The sequence below is a fragment of the Cynocephalus volans genome, chromosome 8 (assembly GCF_027409185.1).
Source record: "Cynocephalus volans isolate mCynVol1 chromosome 8, mCynVol1.pri, whole genome shotgun sequence".
NCBI classification, from domain to species: Eukaryota; Metazoa; Chordata; class Mammalia; order Dermoptera; family Cynocephalidae; genus Cynocephalus; species Cynocephalus volans.
The window spans coordinates 128408452-128424879 of record NC_084467.1 but is presented as its reverse complement, the minus strand read 5'-3'; the positions used below and the strand labels follow the sequence as shown (position 1 = coordinate 128424879).

At 45.2% G+C, this 16428-nt stretch overlaps 1 protein-coding gene across 1 annotated transcript; it reads left to right on the top strand.

Annotated features, from left to right (window-relative positions):
• Nucleotides 1-1300: 1300 nt before the first annotated feature.
• On the top strand, nt 1301-15589 carry MYOC (myocilin). The gene is made up of 3 exons (XM_063105966.1): nt 1301-1966; nt 12888-13013; nt 14301-15589. Exons 1-3 carry the CDS (start codon nt 1405-1407, stop codon nt 15083-15085), a joined length of 1473 nt encoding a protein of 490 aa, XP_062962036.1. The 5' UTR covers nt 1301-1404; the 3' UTR covers nt 15086-15589.
• Nucleotides 15590-16428: the final 839 nt, after the last annotated feature.

Below are 16428 nucleotides of genomic sequence, written 5' to 3'. Positions count from 1 at the left end.
TTACTTCACAAACATTGGAGATGTACAATTGCTCAAATGCAAACATTATTTTAAGTTACTGATGAGACTATCACACACTGATTTACATGAACCTCCTACAGTTCTTGGTATACTTGGTGTTTTTTCTATTTAAAAAATTTTTTCCCTCTGTGTTTGTTAAAGTAAAGAGGGATTATTAACATATAGTTCAGACAGCCCATGAATTTGGGTGTGAAAAAAATTATGTCTCTATTTTCACCACCTATTAACTAAATTTAACATTTCATTCCATTATGGATATAGCCATAAGCCCAAAGTTGTGCTAGCAATACCCGTGATTTTGTACCTTCCTATAGAAATGACAGATATTTTATATTATGTTACAATTGTTGCAGATATCATGAAATATCACTTACACTCAAAATTACTTTGATATTAGACCCTCTGTTAGATCTTGTTTTTAATGTTAATAAAAAAGCACATTTCCAATTTTTAAATATTTTGATAATTGTATTTCAATATTATGTGTTTCCTTTGTAATCCTATATATGAGTATTTTACACATTTAAAAACATCTTCCTGAGAAGCATTCCACAGGTTTCACCAGTGAGGTTCAGGGCGTGTGTGCATGCCCATACTATGCATGCACGCGCGCGCACACACACATGCAGAATAAGATCTGGTCTAGAGGCTAATGTTGACGTTGGTGCCTGAGATGCAAGACTGGAATTAGGACATTCTCCCAAAGATACACCACACTTGTTTTAAATCTAGGGACGAGGGTGGAATTCTGCTTTCAACTGCTTCTATAGGTGTGCTGCTCTCAAGCCTGGTGGGACGCTGTCCCTGGATTCTGGCTGGCTATTATTTGTCTCTGTCTCTGCTATAGGAACAGGACGGTGTCTTAGGTATATCTGTATCTCCAGTTCCTAGCACAGTGTCTGGCACGGAGCAGGTTCTCAATGAAGTTTGCAGAGTGAATGAAAATATAAACTACAAATATACCCTTGTTGAAGTCAGCACACAAATAGTCCTGTTGGATGTGGTGGGCATGTGTGAGTGTGTGCGCAAAACAGGGTGGGGACACAGGGACTGTTATTGGGGTATGAGGTGCATAAAATGGGACTTTTTTTTAAAGAAAGAAACTCAAAACAGACTTTCAGAAGGTTGTTTTCTAAGAATCTTGCTGACAGTGTGAAAGTAACCCCCTGTGCACCGCCACACCCGGCCTCACGTGGCCACCTCTTTCTCCCCCCACGCAGGGCTGGCTCCCCAGTATATATAAACCTCTCTGGAGCTCGGGCATGAGCCAGCAGGGCCACCCATCCAGGCACTTCACAGTGCAGCAGAGCTTTCCAGAGGAAGCCTCGCCCAGCCTCTGCACTGAGGCACTTCTGTGCACACTGCTGCAGCTGCGGGCCTGAGATGCCAGCTGTCCAGCTGCTGCTTCTGGCCTGCCTGGCATGGGGTGTGGGGGCCAGGACAGCCCAGCTTCGGAAGACCAACGACCCAAGTGGCCGATGCCAATACATCTTCAGTGTGGCCAGCCCCAATGAATCCAGCTGCCCCGAGCAGGGCCAGGCCATGTCAGCCATCCAGGACCTACAGAGAGACAGCAGCACCCAGCGCACAGACCTGGAGTCTGCCAAAGCCCGGCTCAGCTCCCTAGAGAGCCTCATCCACCGGCTGACTTTGAGCCAGGCTGCTGGGCCCCAGGAGACCCAGGAGGGTCTACAGAGGGAGCTGGGCACCCTGAGGAGGGAGCGGGACCAGCTGGAAACCCAAACCAGGGAGATGGAGACAGCCTACAGCAACCTCCTCCGAGACAAGTCAGCTCTGGAGGAACAGAAGAGGCAACTGAGGCAAGAGAATGAGGATCTGGCCAGGAGGTTGGAAAGTAGCACCCAGGAGGTAGCAAGGCTGAGAAGGGTCCAGTGTCCCCAGACCCGGGACACCTCTCAGGACATGCCACCAGTCTCCAGGGAAGGTAAGAATGTGGGGTAGAGAGGCCACGAGTCCAGCAGGTGAAACGGTTCGTGGCCCAGGCCTCTCCTCCTTTCCCGGCCTTTCTCCCAGAGATCACATCTAACTCAAGGCATGAATTAAGGACGGGAAAGCAATCACTTCCATGTGTTACTAGTAATTTAGCTTCTGGGAGCTTTGCTCAGGTTAGTGGTTTTGAGTTCTCGTGCCTCTTCATGGCAGGGTTTTCACAGTCCACAGCAAAATGAGATCGATGAGGACCAGGTGAGATGTACGTGTATATGAGCAGTAGAAAGATGCCAACTGTCCTTTTTGGAAAACTATGCCTTTTCTGAATCTTTGTTCAGAGATTATTATTTCTACCTTTTTGTGTGAAAATGACCTCTGTTTACAAAATGACAATAGAATTACAAAGTGATAAAGTGGTAAGGTTTTTTTGGTTTTGTTTGTTTTTAATGTCCTCCGTTGGCAAAATAAGGAGGAGACAACCCTTTGTCAGTTCCCTCTACATGTTGTTTTGGAAGTTTTCCTACTTTTTGCCCAATCTGAGAACCTCTGCTGTGAAGTCATCAGACTTGAGGTGTTTTTTCCAGCTGGGAAGCTCTTCTGTTCCTACCGGTCCCCGATCCCTGCTTGCTTAAAGGTGAGTCTGTGAGTGTGCTGGGGGTGGGGGACACTCTTCTTATTAGCTGGGAAGACAGCATTTGTGTCACTTCTTGTTAAAGTTGTGCTCCAAATATTCACTGTGTAATACATTCTCTAACTATCAAGAAACGAGCAAGCAAATCCAGTTATGGGACAATTCATCCAGGCTCTTTAAAGGTGTCAATATAAAGAAAGAAAAAAGTGGTGTGGTACGTGCTTGTTCTAGATTTAAAGACTAAAGACACTTGATAACCAAATAAAGTGCAGGATCCTTAATCGGTTCCTGCATCCAGGGAAAAAAAGCTGTGAGGAACAAATTTGGGATCATTGAGAAAATTTGAATATGGACTGCATATTAGACTATGTGATTGGATTAATGTTCTTTTTCTTGGGTTATGGGGGAGGATATCCGTGCTGGAGTGCTTGGGGGGAGGCATCAGAATATCTGCAATCTGCTTTCAAACAGTTGAGCAAAGACTGTAAATACCTAAAGAACGAGCAGAAGAAAGGTAAAACAAATGTGGCAAACTATTAACAATTGGGGAATGAATCTACGTGAATGGTACATGGGGAGTTTGTTGTAATTTCAATTTTTCTATAGGTTTGAAAATCTTCAAAATAAAATGATGGGAAAATATTTTCTAAAAAGGCAAGATCTGCATAGGTGTGAGGCTAGAAAACCTGAGCCAATGCCTGGGTATGACCTTGGGCAAATTATTTAACCCTCTGCACCCTCGTTTCTTATCCATAGCATGACAAAGAAACTTCCTGCTCTGAGTAATCATTTTTGTGGGGTTCAAATAAAATAACTATACAATACAAAGGGTGTTTTAAAAATCCTAGATTGTAAGAATTCAAAGAGATCCAATTCCGAACTTTACAACTACCGAGAGTGAGTTTGTAAGAGCTGAGGGGCCCAAGGTTGCACAGCTGGTCAGTGGTAGACTTGAGACTTGAACCTGAGTCTGTGAAAACAAATGAAATAACCATTCCTACTACAGATTGTTAAGGAAGTTACATTCTCAACCAAAACTCACATGCACGCGTGCGCATGTGTGCTCTGGCGTGTGTGTGTGTGTGTGTGTGTGTGTGTGTGTGTGTGTGTACAAAAATAGAGGCAACGTTTAGTCTTTTTTTTTTTTCTTGGGTGGCAGGCCAGTATGGGGATCTGACCCCTTGACCTTGCTGTCATCAGCACCACGCTCTCCTAAGTGAGCTAAATTTTGTCTTTTTGTTGTTTTGTGGTCATATAACAAGTCTTTGGGAATTTATTAGACGTGTTCTCTAATTTTACGTTTCTTTTTGTCTTTTCCAGCTGCTCTATTGTGGAAATAAGAGCAACATCCCATTATAATGAACTCCAAACTTGGAAGTTCTTTTCTAGTAGAGGATCGTTTTCATGAGCAGGAAATTACTTTAGTATAAGAATGTAGAACTGGAAAGGGACTTAGCAAGCATCCGGTGCCACTGGCTCATTTTTGCAGATGTAGAAACTGAGGCTGAGAGAGGTTACTCAACTAGTTCACGGCCACCCAACCAGTTAGTGGCAGAGCCCGGGCTAGAATTCCGGTCTCATCCCCTGAGGTTCAGTGACCTTCAGGACTGCCAGCTGACCCCTAGTTTATAGACCCTAAAGACACAGGACAAAAAGGGACAGAAATTCTTGGAACAGGAGGTCTGCTTCAAGGTCCTAGACATGGGGGGAGGGGCATTTGGGGAGCTGGAATTAAGCGTGGATGTGCTTTCGTGCAGGAAGGGCAAGAACTGAGGTGTGGAGGGTTGGGGAGTGAGGCTTAGTGTGGCTCAGTGCACTCAGGTAAGGTGAGCTTTTTCTCATCCCACCTGAAGTCCAAATTGTCACTGCCATTTTCTTTATCGTGTAATTGTTACAGAGAAAAAAAATCCCCTTAGAATCATGGAAATCCCTTGTTTATACAAACATATAGTATGATAGGCAACATTTTACTACATGCTATGACCACAAAGTTCTATACACACACACACACACAAGGGTACTTCCAAAAATTCATGGAAAAATGGAATTTAAAGATAATATAAATTTTTCCATGAACTTTTTGAAGACCCCTTGTATATTTTTTTTCTCCTATGTTTTACATAAAAGTAAGCCCAGAGTAGGAGAAAAAAATACAATTTTTAAAGATAAACTAGATAGAGTTGGTTATTACTGTCACAAGAAAAGCCCCACTTTCTCCTTTAACCTCTGCTTTGGAAGGGCCATGATCCCAGGGAAGAGAAGGGGGCCAGGGGAGAGTGAGGTGGGGAAAGAAGGAAAGCCAACAAGAGGGTCCTTCTCAAGCTGGTCACCACCATGGGCAATGGAGGCTCTATCCCTCCAGACCTTCAGGGGGGCTGTGTAGAATTTGACAGAAGAGCATTTATCCATGGGTCTGATACCCTGTTGTCCAAGGGCTCTCTCCTGAGGTATGTCACACTTCCATGGTACACAGATGGGTGCAACAGGATGGTTCTTGCAGACTTCCTATGCAGAGAATGAGAGAAGTAGGGGCAAGGTCCTGGCAGGTGACACCTGTGAAAGGCAGGTTGCCACAGCAATGGCTGGAAAAAGGTAGGCAGTATGTGAACGGGAGCAGGGGCGGGAGTTGGGCGCCAGAGGTGTTCAACACATGTGCTGCAGATTTCCTTTCCTCACCTATGGGATGGGGATAATAACCCCTCTGGGAGTCATTATGCAGATTAGAAGTAACATGGGGAAGCATCCAGCATAGTGCCTGGCACAGAGTGGCCACCCAGCAAATGAACTATAACGACAAAGGTTGGCCTTTGCTTGAGTTCCACTACTGTTTCTAAATGTCATTCCGAGATCAAAATGTCGACATGTATGTAACGTTTCTGTAGCACACATTGATTGTAGAGACCATACGTGTTGGGACAGCACACAGGACAACAGTCTACTAGCTAATCTTCATTTTCCAGAAGTATTTGTGACAACCTGTAAATATATTCGCACCCTTCTTTTTTTTCATTCTTCACTTATGTAGTATCGACTTTACATAATACTGACTGAACTTTTCGAGCAGTGACAGAAATAGGTACAAAAATCATTGCAATGACATTTGCCTATCTACACATGCATACATATAAAAGCAAATGAGTTAAATTCAGTTTCCAGGTTGAGCTCTCTAGAATGTGAGTCTATAAAGAAGAGGTAAGGGCAGAGCATGCAGAAAAATTCCAGAATTTTGTAAAAGACATGCACCTTTAAACCACAGAACGACTGACTTTTAATATTAAAAAAATAAATAAATAAATAGAAACCCTAAAAATGTTAACCGTCTGACACAATATGAGAGACCTTCAAAAAGTTCATGGAAGGATTTGTATTATGTTTTGTTTTTGGTGGCTGGCTGGACGGAGATCTGAACCCGTGACCTTGGTATAAGGTTGTGCTCTAACCTACTGAGCCAACTGGCCAGCCTGTATTATGTTTTAATTCAATTTTTCCACAAACGTTTGGAGTACGCTCATATAGTCCTTAATATTTTCATAATCTCTTTGTTTTCCTCCCACATCGAGAATGAATTGTTAGTGATTTTGAAACATTCCAGAGAAATTTTAGTTTTGACTCATCTTTATTGAGGACCATTTCATTTATAGTTTCTTATGTAATCCTCAAAACAACCTGATACATTTATGCCGCTCAGAATACTGGGGTTCAGAGAGGTTGAGTCATTTGCCCAAAGTCACACCACTGGAACCTGGCAGGGCAACCAAGAAGCTATGATTTCTGGCTCAGTCTGGGCTCCTTTGCACAACAGCTTCCTTGCTCGGGGCCTTGCATCCTCTCCCACAGGCTTTGGTCCTTGTGCCAGATGGCTCCACTCTGGGAGTCTGACTATTGCCAGATGCTCCTGGCTGACATGACCAAGAGGAAGCCAGCAGGTTCATAATCCAACCATCCCACCTGCCAACTGGGAACTGGCCTTCCAATCATTCTGAAAGCCACTCCCTGACATTATGTTTTATTGTGATTCTTGTTTACTTCAAGGAAAGCACATGAGGTGTGGTTCCTGCAAAGAATGGGAAAAGACAGTGGGGAGAGGGATAGCCAGCCAAGGGCTGTTTGCTCAGAGCCCTGAGGGCCATGGTGGGACCAGGCAAGGAAGGTAGCACTGGCCAGTGCCTGTGCCACCTCTTCTTGGGCAGTTGGGAAGGCAGAGATGATGGGGAGATTGCTGTGTGTTTACTGGGCATCCACAGGGAGCCAAGCTCAGCCAGCAGCAGGCCACTCTCCAAAGTGCCAAGCAACATCTTCATGGCTCTTGTAAAACCTCCATGGAAGTCTGGGTCCAATCAGGAGATAGAAACCACATAGTAGGTTAAGCCAGGGAAGTTTAATGTAAAGAATTATTAACTGATGAGACAACAACTATAAGATACAAGTAAATTCCATATGGCAACTTAGAGCCCTAAGAAAGGATGAACGTGGAAAGGGTTCAGAACTCTTTGGGGAAAGTGGGGTTCAGCCCATCAGATAGCAGAGAAGGGGACTGACTAGCCCAGGCCTGAGCTGATCTGCAGCTGCAATTGGCCACCTGTCAAGTGCAGGTGGGGAGGTTGACCAACCACCTGTGACATGAATACAATGGGTGTCACAGACAGGCACAGGCAGGAGGCTTTCAGAGCACTGGGGTCCCCATGCAGGGACTCTGGCTTCCTCATTGAGAGGGCTGTGAAAAGATTATGACCAAGCCGAGATTGCATGGTCCCTGAGGAACCGCATCCTGGGTCCATGCTGGGGCAAGGCTCCACCAGATGTCCTCACACCCATGCCACTGACCAGACTGGGGCAGGGAAACTGTGGGAGATCTTCTTCCTCCCACAGTGTCCCTCTAGTGCCTCTGTTGAGACAATTCAACATCATGCTCACTTTAAGGCAGAAATGCCTTGTCAGAGAGCATATACGGAAGGGTGCGTTGGGCTCCAAGAGGCAATTTATTTATAACTGACACCCCTCCCCACCACTGGGTGAGAGGGCTCAAAACTGCCATGGCTCTCCAAGACATGGGTCCAAGTCCCAGCCCCACCACTTACTAGCTGAGTGACTGTGAACAGGTTACTTAATCTCTTTGAATCTTGCTTTCCTCATTTGCAAAAGAGGATAATAACATTCACTTTCAGGACTGTTATGTGGACTAGAGGTAATAAATAGCAAGTACCTAGCACAGCACGTGGTTCATAGTGTACGTGTAAAGAGTGGTGGCAATAATTAAGTTTTATTAGGTGCAGATTGCAGCCCTAAAGCCTTATTCTATTTCTCTGAAATTTTGAAAGCACCACATCATATAAATAACTTATATGAAAATTATTTGGAAAGTGGAAAGAGCTATAAATGCCCGTTAATCATCTCTTTTCACACGCAGAAAGCTGTCTTTCAGCATTTCGGTGCCAGTACTTCAGCTATCTTCAAGGAAGCCATCTGTGAAAATGCCTGGCTTTTTTGTGTGCCCGTTTGTTTCACTTTCTTTATTCCTGCAGTGGCTAAGAAGGGCATTTCAAGTAACTTGCAAGTATACGCCCTACTTTTCTTATTAACCATCTTAGGTACTTTCATAGAATAAAGTAGTTCATGTCAGGGATGTGGGGGAGGATGTAGGGGAGGGGAGGTCCATGTGCCCCTTGCATGGCTAGTGTGGGTCACGTAGCTGAAGGGCAGGGAGTGGGGGCTCTCCAGACTTTTTGTACAGATGCCACCAACAGTATTTCACCTCACATTGCCTAAAACCAGCTCCTGCATTCTGAGAGTTAATTGAGGCATCAAAGAAAAGAAGTTTGAATTGTCCTGAAAAGTAGTCTACAATGGTCCAAGAAAAGGTACCAATGAAAGGAAAACAGCTAAACTCAAGGAACATGCTTAATCATCTGATTTTGAGGAATTGCCCTGGTGACGGTTTGCCACCTTGTATGAGCCTCTGCTCCATGCAGGAGGTTGAGCAGGTGAGGCAGGGAAGGGTTGCTCCTGACAGCCAGGGATCAGGGGTCTATCATCATGTTTTAGGCCTAAGAGAGAAGGCATGACAGTGGAGAAGCACGGATGGAGAGGGTGTTACAAATAGCTCTGCCATCACTTGTAGGGGTGGGGGTAGCTCTTGCCTTTCCCTGGCAGCATGTAAGGACGGGGAACCTCAGGCACCTTGTCCCTCTCCCCTGCTGCCCACGAGCAGCACCAACTCCCTGGCAGAGGTGTGTGGTCACCTGCACTGGGTGAGGAGGGAAGCAGCTGGTGCAGGTTCCAGATCAGTCTAAGGAGCCTTCATCTGACCTAGTGGACCTATCTCTGCCCCGGGTTCCCATGTGGGCCAAGGCAATCTTTACAATGAAGAACAGAGGTGTTTCCTCACCTCCACAGATCCTCAGATAGGGAGAAAGAGAGTCAGAGGACCAAATAAACTTTCCAAGACTCTCCGGGAGCCATTTAGATTGTCCAATGATGCTGGTTCCCAAAGCAGCCTGGAAAGGACCCATTTCAGGAGGACTTTGCCAGAATATGAGATCCTCAAGGGCATAAACAAACTGCGTCTTATTCACCTTTTAGCTCCAGCACCTAGCACAGCCATGCCCTTCATAGGTGCTCCCAAGGGGCTGGCAGAATGGATGGATAAATAATTCTGTGGATTCAAGGCTGGGAAGACTTAAGACCTGCTGTGTCCCTGGGAGCCCTCCCAATTACCCCTGGAGTTTGGGATGCTTATGGAGGATAGCCTCAGTTGGCTATAAATTTTGGTTTATGGGTCTTGATTGCTTACATTGTCCTCTCTAGACTGAGGGCTATCCCAGGGGACAGAGGAGCCACCCCTGTCCAAGGTCATCTCACTCTTATGGAGGCTGAACAGCTGCAGCTGCACAAAGGCAGGGCTGGGGAGGAGAGGACCGCAGCCGGGGTCAGGAGAGGGCGGCTGATGGGACAGCTCGGCTTGTGCAGCAGGGCTCTCAGCCATGGCAGAATGCCGCCCCCAGCCCCATGGCCCAGGCCAAGCCTGAGAGCTGCTTAGCTGAATGTTTCCTCCAGCTCCTTCCAGAGAGAAACATTTTCAGTACTGTAACTGATCGGAGCCGAACACCAACAACTCGGAGAGGGCACCCTGATCCCAGGGATGTGGAGACTGTGTCTTAAGATTGATGAAATACGGTACATCCAGAGGGGTTAAGAGTTCCATTGTAATCCTCCACGCCTGGAATCTAAATATAGGAGAGTTGAGCAAACAAACAATAAAAGGCAGAAAAAATTTAAAAAGAAGAAAAAACTGACCTTCTCAGTTGTGTGGAGCCCTAGCCTCAGGTGATGCGCTGACTTCCTTCCTGTTGTCCTGGACACCTGAAAATCCTGAGCAAGGAGCCAAGTCACTCAAGGGCCAGAGAAATGACCGAGGCATTCAGCAAGAGAAAAAAAGCCAAAGCATTAAGCCTGTCTTTTGACTCCGATGCTCTGCCATCTGGTCCTTGCAGATGCTGGAAGGCCTGCCCCTCCCAGGCCTAGCCAATTCCTACAGATAGTGAACGACTCAGCTGGGAGCTTGCCTTTCCTGTGCAGTCAACCAATCCAGAGCCACACTGCTACCTCCTCCTCTCTCCAGCCATTATCCTCCTGCCCTAATCATCCCAGGGCCAGGGACCAAACAACTAGGGACAGCCCCTAGGCCCTAGAGCCTGCTGAAATTATTCAAACTAGCCAGTGCTAACCCTGCCTCCGCTGCCTCCCCTGTTCCTTCCCATGGAAAGAACGATAAAGCCTGTTGCCCACATTTCCACCATGCTCCCTCTGACTCCTGAGCAACCCCGGTGCTTTGCCATGCAGCCCCCCATGGCAGGGTGTGACCCCTTCCCCTTGGAATCTGTGAGTACAGTATAACAAATTATCATTTTTAAAAGACTTTTTAAAAATTCGATTTTGTTTGTATTTATTTTTGTGGGGTACAGTGCGTTGTTTCAATAGGTGTATATCTTGCACAATCATTCACTTAGGGTAGGCAACATAGTTTTGTTCCCAATAGTTCACCCCTTATTCCTCCCCCCAACCCCTCCCAGCTCTGGTAACCATTTTTCTATTCTCTACTTTTTTTTTTTTTCTTTGACACACACAAATTAATATCCTTATTGCAAAAAGAACTCTTAAAAATGAATTAGAAAAATCTAAGCTGAAATTTGGTGAAGGACATGAGCAGATAAGTCACACACCCAGAGAAACACACATGGTTAATAGTATCTTCTAGGATCTGGTTGCTGGCTGAGGCACCCCCATCTCTCAGGATCCTGGGTGTCAGGCTGGCTCCATTGTTGGCCTGGATATGTGGTGGCAGCAGAGGCAGGGGCAGGCCTAGGGCCCATGGACCCCTAAAGACTGTTTTCTAAGAGCAGCTTTAGGTTCACAGCAAAATTAAGATCCTCAGTTTAGGTACAGAGAGTTCCCATATACCCCCTGCCCTCACACACGCACAACCTCCCCCACTATCAACACCCCCCACCAGAGTGGTGCATTTGTTACACTTAGTGACCTGCATGGACACATCATCATCATCACCTACCGTCCATAGTTTACATTAGGGGTCACTCTTGGTGTTGAACACGCTATAGGCCTGGACAAATGTGTGATGATATGTATCAACCATTATAGTATCACTCAGAGTATTTTCATTGCTGGAAAATGCCTCTGTGCTGCACGTACTCATCCCTTCCCTCCCCACACCCCCACCTCACCCCACCCAGCCACCACTCTTTTTACTTTCTCCATAGTTTTGCCTCAAACTATATTTTCCACGGCAATCATCTCCTGATCTGTTGGCCTCGCCACAATAATCAAACCTACATACTGAAACAGCCAAGCCTCTTTCTTTTGGCTGTTGCCTTATCCTTGTATTCAAGAACTGCTGTAAGACCATAATCCTAAGCAAAAGCAGAAATGTGTGGCACACGGCGATGACTTAATGTCTAACCAAGGTCACTCACACAGCTTCCCTTCTCCATAGCTCACACCCCACCTCAAATTCCCATAGGAATCCTGCACATGCTTTCTTCCTTATGCAAAACTGGTCTCAGAAAGGAATCTGACAGAATATTTTTTTTCTTAAAATATGATAGTTATTATTTTTTCATGAGATTATCAACCTTTGGAAGGTAGGGACCAGGGACCATGCCTTACTCATATTGGATTCCCAGTGTCTAGCATGTGTAAATCTTTACCATTGTTCGTTAAATGAATGTTTTTTAATTTCTAGCATCCTCTCGGAGCTGGGGAGAGATGGGGCTGGAGACAAGTATTAGGAAGGCAACCAGGAGGTATACCTGATAGAATATTTCAACTGAGCATGTAAAGCTTAATGTATTACTTCTTACAGAAACATTTGCACATGACAAGAATAAAAACCTAAAGTCATGCAGTGAATTTTTAATTGTTGAAATTCAGACATCTAGGAAGATGCTAAGGACCTTCTCAATATCCCTGAAATCCCTCATCTACTCATAAATTGGCCCTTCTGGCAGGAATTATTTTTATTGTGCATAACCTTATTTTGTGATGAATACCCTACTCTGTGCTAGACACATTGTTAATGTGATTTATTATTTGTGAGCTTTTTAATTATGGGATTTCTCAAACATACACAAACGTTGAGAGAACAGCAGGAACCCCAGTGTAGCCATTACCCAGCCCCAATAGTTATCAGCCGAGTCCAGTCATGTTTCATCTTCCCTTCCCCGACCCCCAATCCCTGATCATTATTTGAGAGCAAATCTCAAACATCATATCTCTGTAACTATTTGAAGTAATGGAGGAAAAAAAAAAAATCAGTGGTTACCAGGGCTTCAGAGAATGAGGGAAGGAGGGATGAATAGGTGGAGCACAGAGGATTTTTAAGGCAGCAAAACTATTCCACATGATACTGCAATGGTGAATACATACCCTTATGCATTTGGCAAAACCCACAGAACTGTGCAACACTAAGAGGGAGCCCTAGTGTAAAATTAAGTTAATAATAACATATCAGTGTTGATTCATGATTGTAAGAAATGTACCCACTAATATAGCATGTCAAGAAGAGGAGAAACTATATTTGTGGATGGGGGAGGGTATGGGAACTAGCTGTACTTTCTGCTCAATTTCTCTGTAAAACAAACTGCTATAAAAAATAAAAAAATAATTTTTTTAAAAAAATCACATCTTTGGGAGGCTATTTCAAAGCAGTCCTCAACATGGTCAATCCTTGGGCCACTTCTCACAGTATGATTTTGTCTTTCTTTTAATACAGTTGCTACATGGAATTTGGACACTTTGGCCTTCCAGGAATTGAAGTCACAGTTAACTGAGGTTCCTGCTTCCCGAATCTTGAAGGAGAGTCCATCTGGCCATCCCAGAAATGGAGAGGGAGACAGTGGTATGAAGTTAGATTTCTTCCCTTTTGCGCCAACGTGGTCTTCATCCATGTCTAGTTCTGTGTTCGGAGTCAGTACAGAGTAAATGCCCAGCCGGGTGGGAAATGAGTAACTTCCCCGTGAGCAGTGGCAGGAAAGGGGGACAGGAACAGAACTCCCTCTCTGCTCGCTTTCCAGGGCAGGTCTGCAGGAAGTCAGTCTCTCCCCAGCAGAGCCTTATATCCTGTCACCCATACTTGGGAGGCTGGGATGGAGGGAAGATGAGAGAGGTGGTTATTTCACACACTTGATTGTCACACAGATTTAACTACACCTGGAAAATGACATTTTTCAGTAGGTCCATGCACCAGCTCAACACACAGTTTGTTACTAAAGGTATTTTTTCTGAACTTTGGCCACTTAGGAAAAGTACCATTTGTCTCTTTCCAAAATGTTCCCTGAAAGCCTGACTTTAAGACTAAGACTGTGGTTTTCAGAAACGTTAACTATCCATGTGATTGCCAATTATTGCTAGCACTGAAGGGCATGTGTAATAAAAGGGGATGGAGGTTATGAAATACTTAAAATATGATTCTCTGAGAGATGCACAGCAAAGAGTGCCTGCCCTCTGTGAGGAAATCAAAGGTGCCGATTACAGTACACAGATTTGTTGTGATTCTGCTAAATCTAAATTTTCAACCGTCTCTTCCCCACATATGAAAAGTTACATACAGATTTTCTTATATTAAAATGATGCATGAAATATGAGGCCCATTGATCAAGGCTTGGAAAACTTTGTCATATAAAAATTATTCTTATGAGTTGATTTTTCTCTCTCCTATTTTTTAATAATTAAATCAGACATAAAAGTCATGAAGAGTAATGTCATGAACACCTATGAGTCCCTGCCCAGCTTACATAGAATATTACAAATACAGTTGCAGCCTTCTGTGCAGCCCTCATCTTTACAACTAAGCTGAGCAGAAGCTCGATTCACATCAGATCGATCACAGAACATTTACCGTGCATTTCCTCTATGCCAAGCACTGAGCATGTGTAATTACATTTAACATTTGCAACAGCCCTACTACCCAAAACTCTGTTATTATCTCCTTTACAGAGGAGAAAACAGACTTAGAGAGTTAATTACTGAAAGTCACGCAGCCCGTGGGTGGCAAAGCCCAGATTTAAACTCAGACTGCCTGTCTCTAGGGCCCTTGCTTTTCTGCCAGCTCTGCTATGCTTCCGTGTTGTCATTGTATTTGGAAAGATTATGGGTTAGTGGTTTTATAGTTTTGTTTTTCATTCAGGATGTGGAGAACTAGCCTGGGTAGGAGAGCCTTTCACTCTGAGAACAGCTGAAACGATCACTGGCAAGTATGGCGTGTGGATGAGGGACCCCAAGCCCTCCTATCCCTATACCCAGGAGACCACGTGGAGAATCAACACGGTGGGCACAGACATCCGCCAGGTTTTCGAGTACGACCTCGTCAGCCAGTTCGTGCAGGGCTACCCTTCTAAGGTTCACGTGCTGCCCAGGCCACTGGAAAGCACAGGCGCTGTGGTGTACGCCGGGAGCCTCTATTTCCAGGGGGCTGGGTCCAGGACTGTGGTGAGGTATGAGCTGAACACCGAGACAGTGAAGGCTGAGAAGGAAATCCCCGGAGCCGGCTTCCACGGACAGTTCCCCTATTCTTGGGGTGGCTACACAGACATTGACTTGGCTGTGGATGAGACAGGCCTCTGGGTCATCTACAGCACCGAAGAGGTCAAAGGTGCCATCGTCCTCTCCAAACTGAACCCAGAGAATCTGGAACTTGAACAAACCTGGGAGACTAACATCCGCAAGCAGTCCGTCGCCAATGCCTTTGTCATCTGTGGCACCTTGTACACCGTCAGCAGCTACTCCTCAGCCGAGGCTACCATCAACTTTGCTTACGACACAGGCACAGGTAGCAGCAAGCCTCTGACCATCCCGTTCAAGAACCGCTACAAGTACAGCAGCATGATCGACTACAACCCCCTGGAGAGGAAGCTCTTTGCCTGGGACAACTTCAACATGGTCACTTATGACATCAAGCTCTCCAAGATGTGAAAGCCTCCAAGTCATACCAGCAAAGGCAGAAGGAGGTGTTCAGGGCTCCTGAAGGGAGCAGGCGGAGGGCAGAGCCAGCCGGAGCCCAGGCTGCTGTTGCTGCTTTCCAAGCTTTCACTAATCCAGAAGGATGTTCCTGGTCATTGTCAGACTATGTGTAATAGCAATCTGCGGATTTACACAGCTTTGTAGTATAATAGATATGCTTTTCTTCTGTCAGCTTTTACGGGGATGTTTAACCAAAAGTTAAGCTTTCTGATGATTCAGGGCAGGGCCTGTAAGTTATGGTAGTTTTTTCATGAAAAACACTGCTCTTGCATGTTGCATGGTTACTGTAAACCACAACAAAAGCAATATTTCTAAAGGAAGAGGAATAGCTCTTGTAGCCAGCACTGAACATATGTAAAATGCATTTACTGCAATTGGCCTGTAAGGCTTCAGATAGAATCCAGTTGGGTTTTACATAGCTCTTTGCCCTGGGAAATAAAATGATCTTACACAACATTCTTTTCCTTGAACTTTGTGGGCATCTTTTCTTAAGAGAAGAGTGCAGACTCCAACCATCAGATAGTTCCTTTGGGCTGGGAGAGGTGATTGCAGGATGTTAAAGGTGTGTGTGTGTGTGTGTGTGTGTGTGTGTGTGTGTGTGTGTGTGTGTGTGCTGGGAGAGGTGATTGCAGGATGTTAAAGGTGTGTGTGTGTGTGTGTGTGTGTGTGTGTGTGTGTGTGTGTGTGTGTGTGTTGCCCAGGACGACACTGAGCAAACAGTAGAATCCACACCTTCCCACCTCCAAATCCTGGTGCTCTTGGCCCTTCCTGAACAATCTTTCCACCACCCTCCCCTCAACTCACCCTCTCTTCACCCTTGCTCCTCTTTAGTTCTCATCTGTTATCATAGGTATGAATGTCACGAGCCACGACCTCAGGTGAGCAAACATTATAGCATTATTTTTTCCCCCAATTTTTAAAATTATGGTAAAACACACAACATAAAATTTCCCACCTTGACTATTTTTAAGTGCACAGTTCAGTGGTATTATACACACTCACATTGTTGTGCAGCCATCACCACTATCCAGCCCCAGAACTTCTTTCACATTGTAAAACTGAAGCTCTACACCCATTTAGTAATAACTTCCCATTCTCCCCCGGCCCCTATAGCATTACTTTTTAATAACTGGACTTCACTTCTCTCTTCAGTTGCCCTCATACCTAATGGTAGAAGACTTGGTCTTGCCAGTGCAGCTTGGACCCCATCCCATCAGTGTGTTGGCAGTCAGTTCATGTGTTTCCTGCCCCCCTTCTCTTCAAGGTGACATCTGTGCTTGAGGTAAGGAGGACTC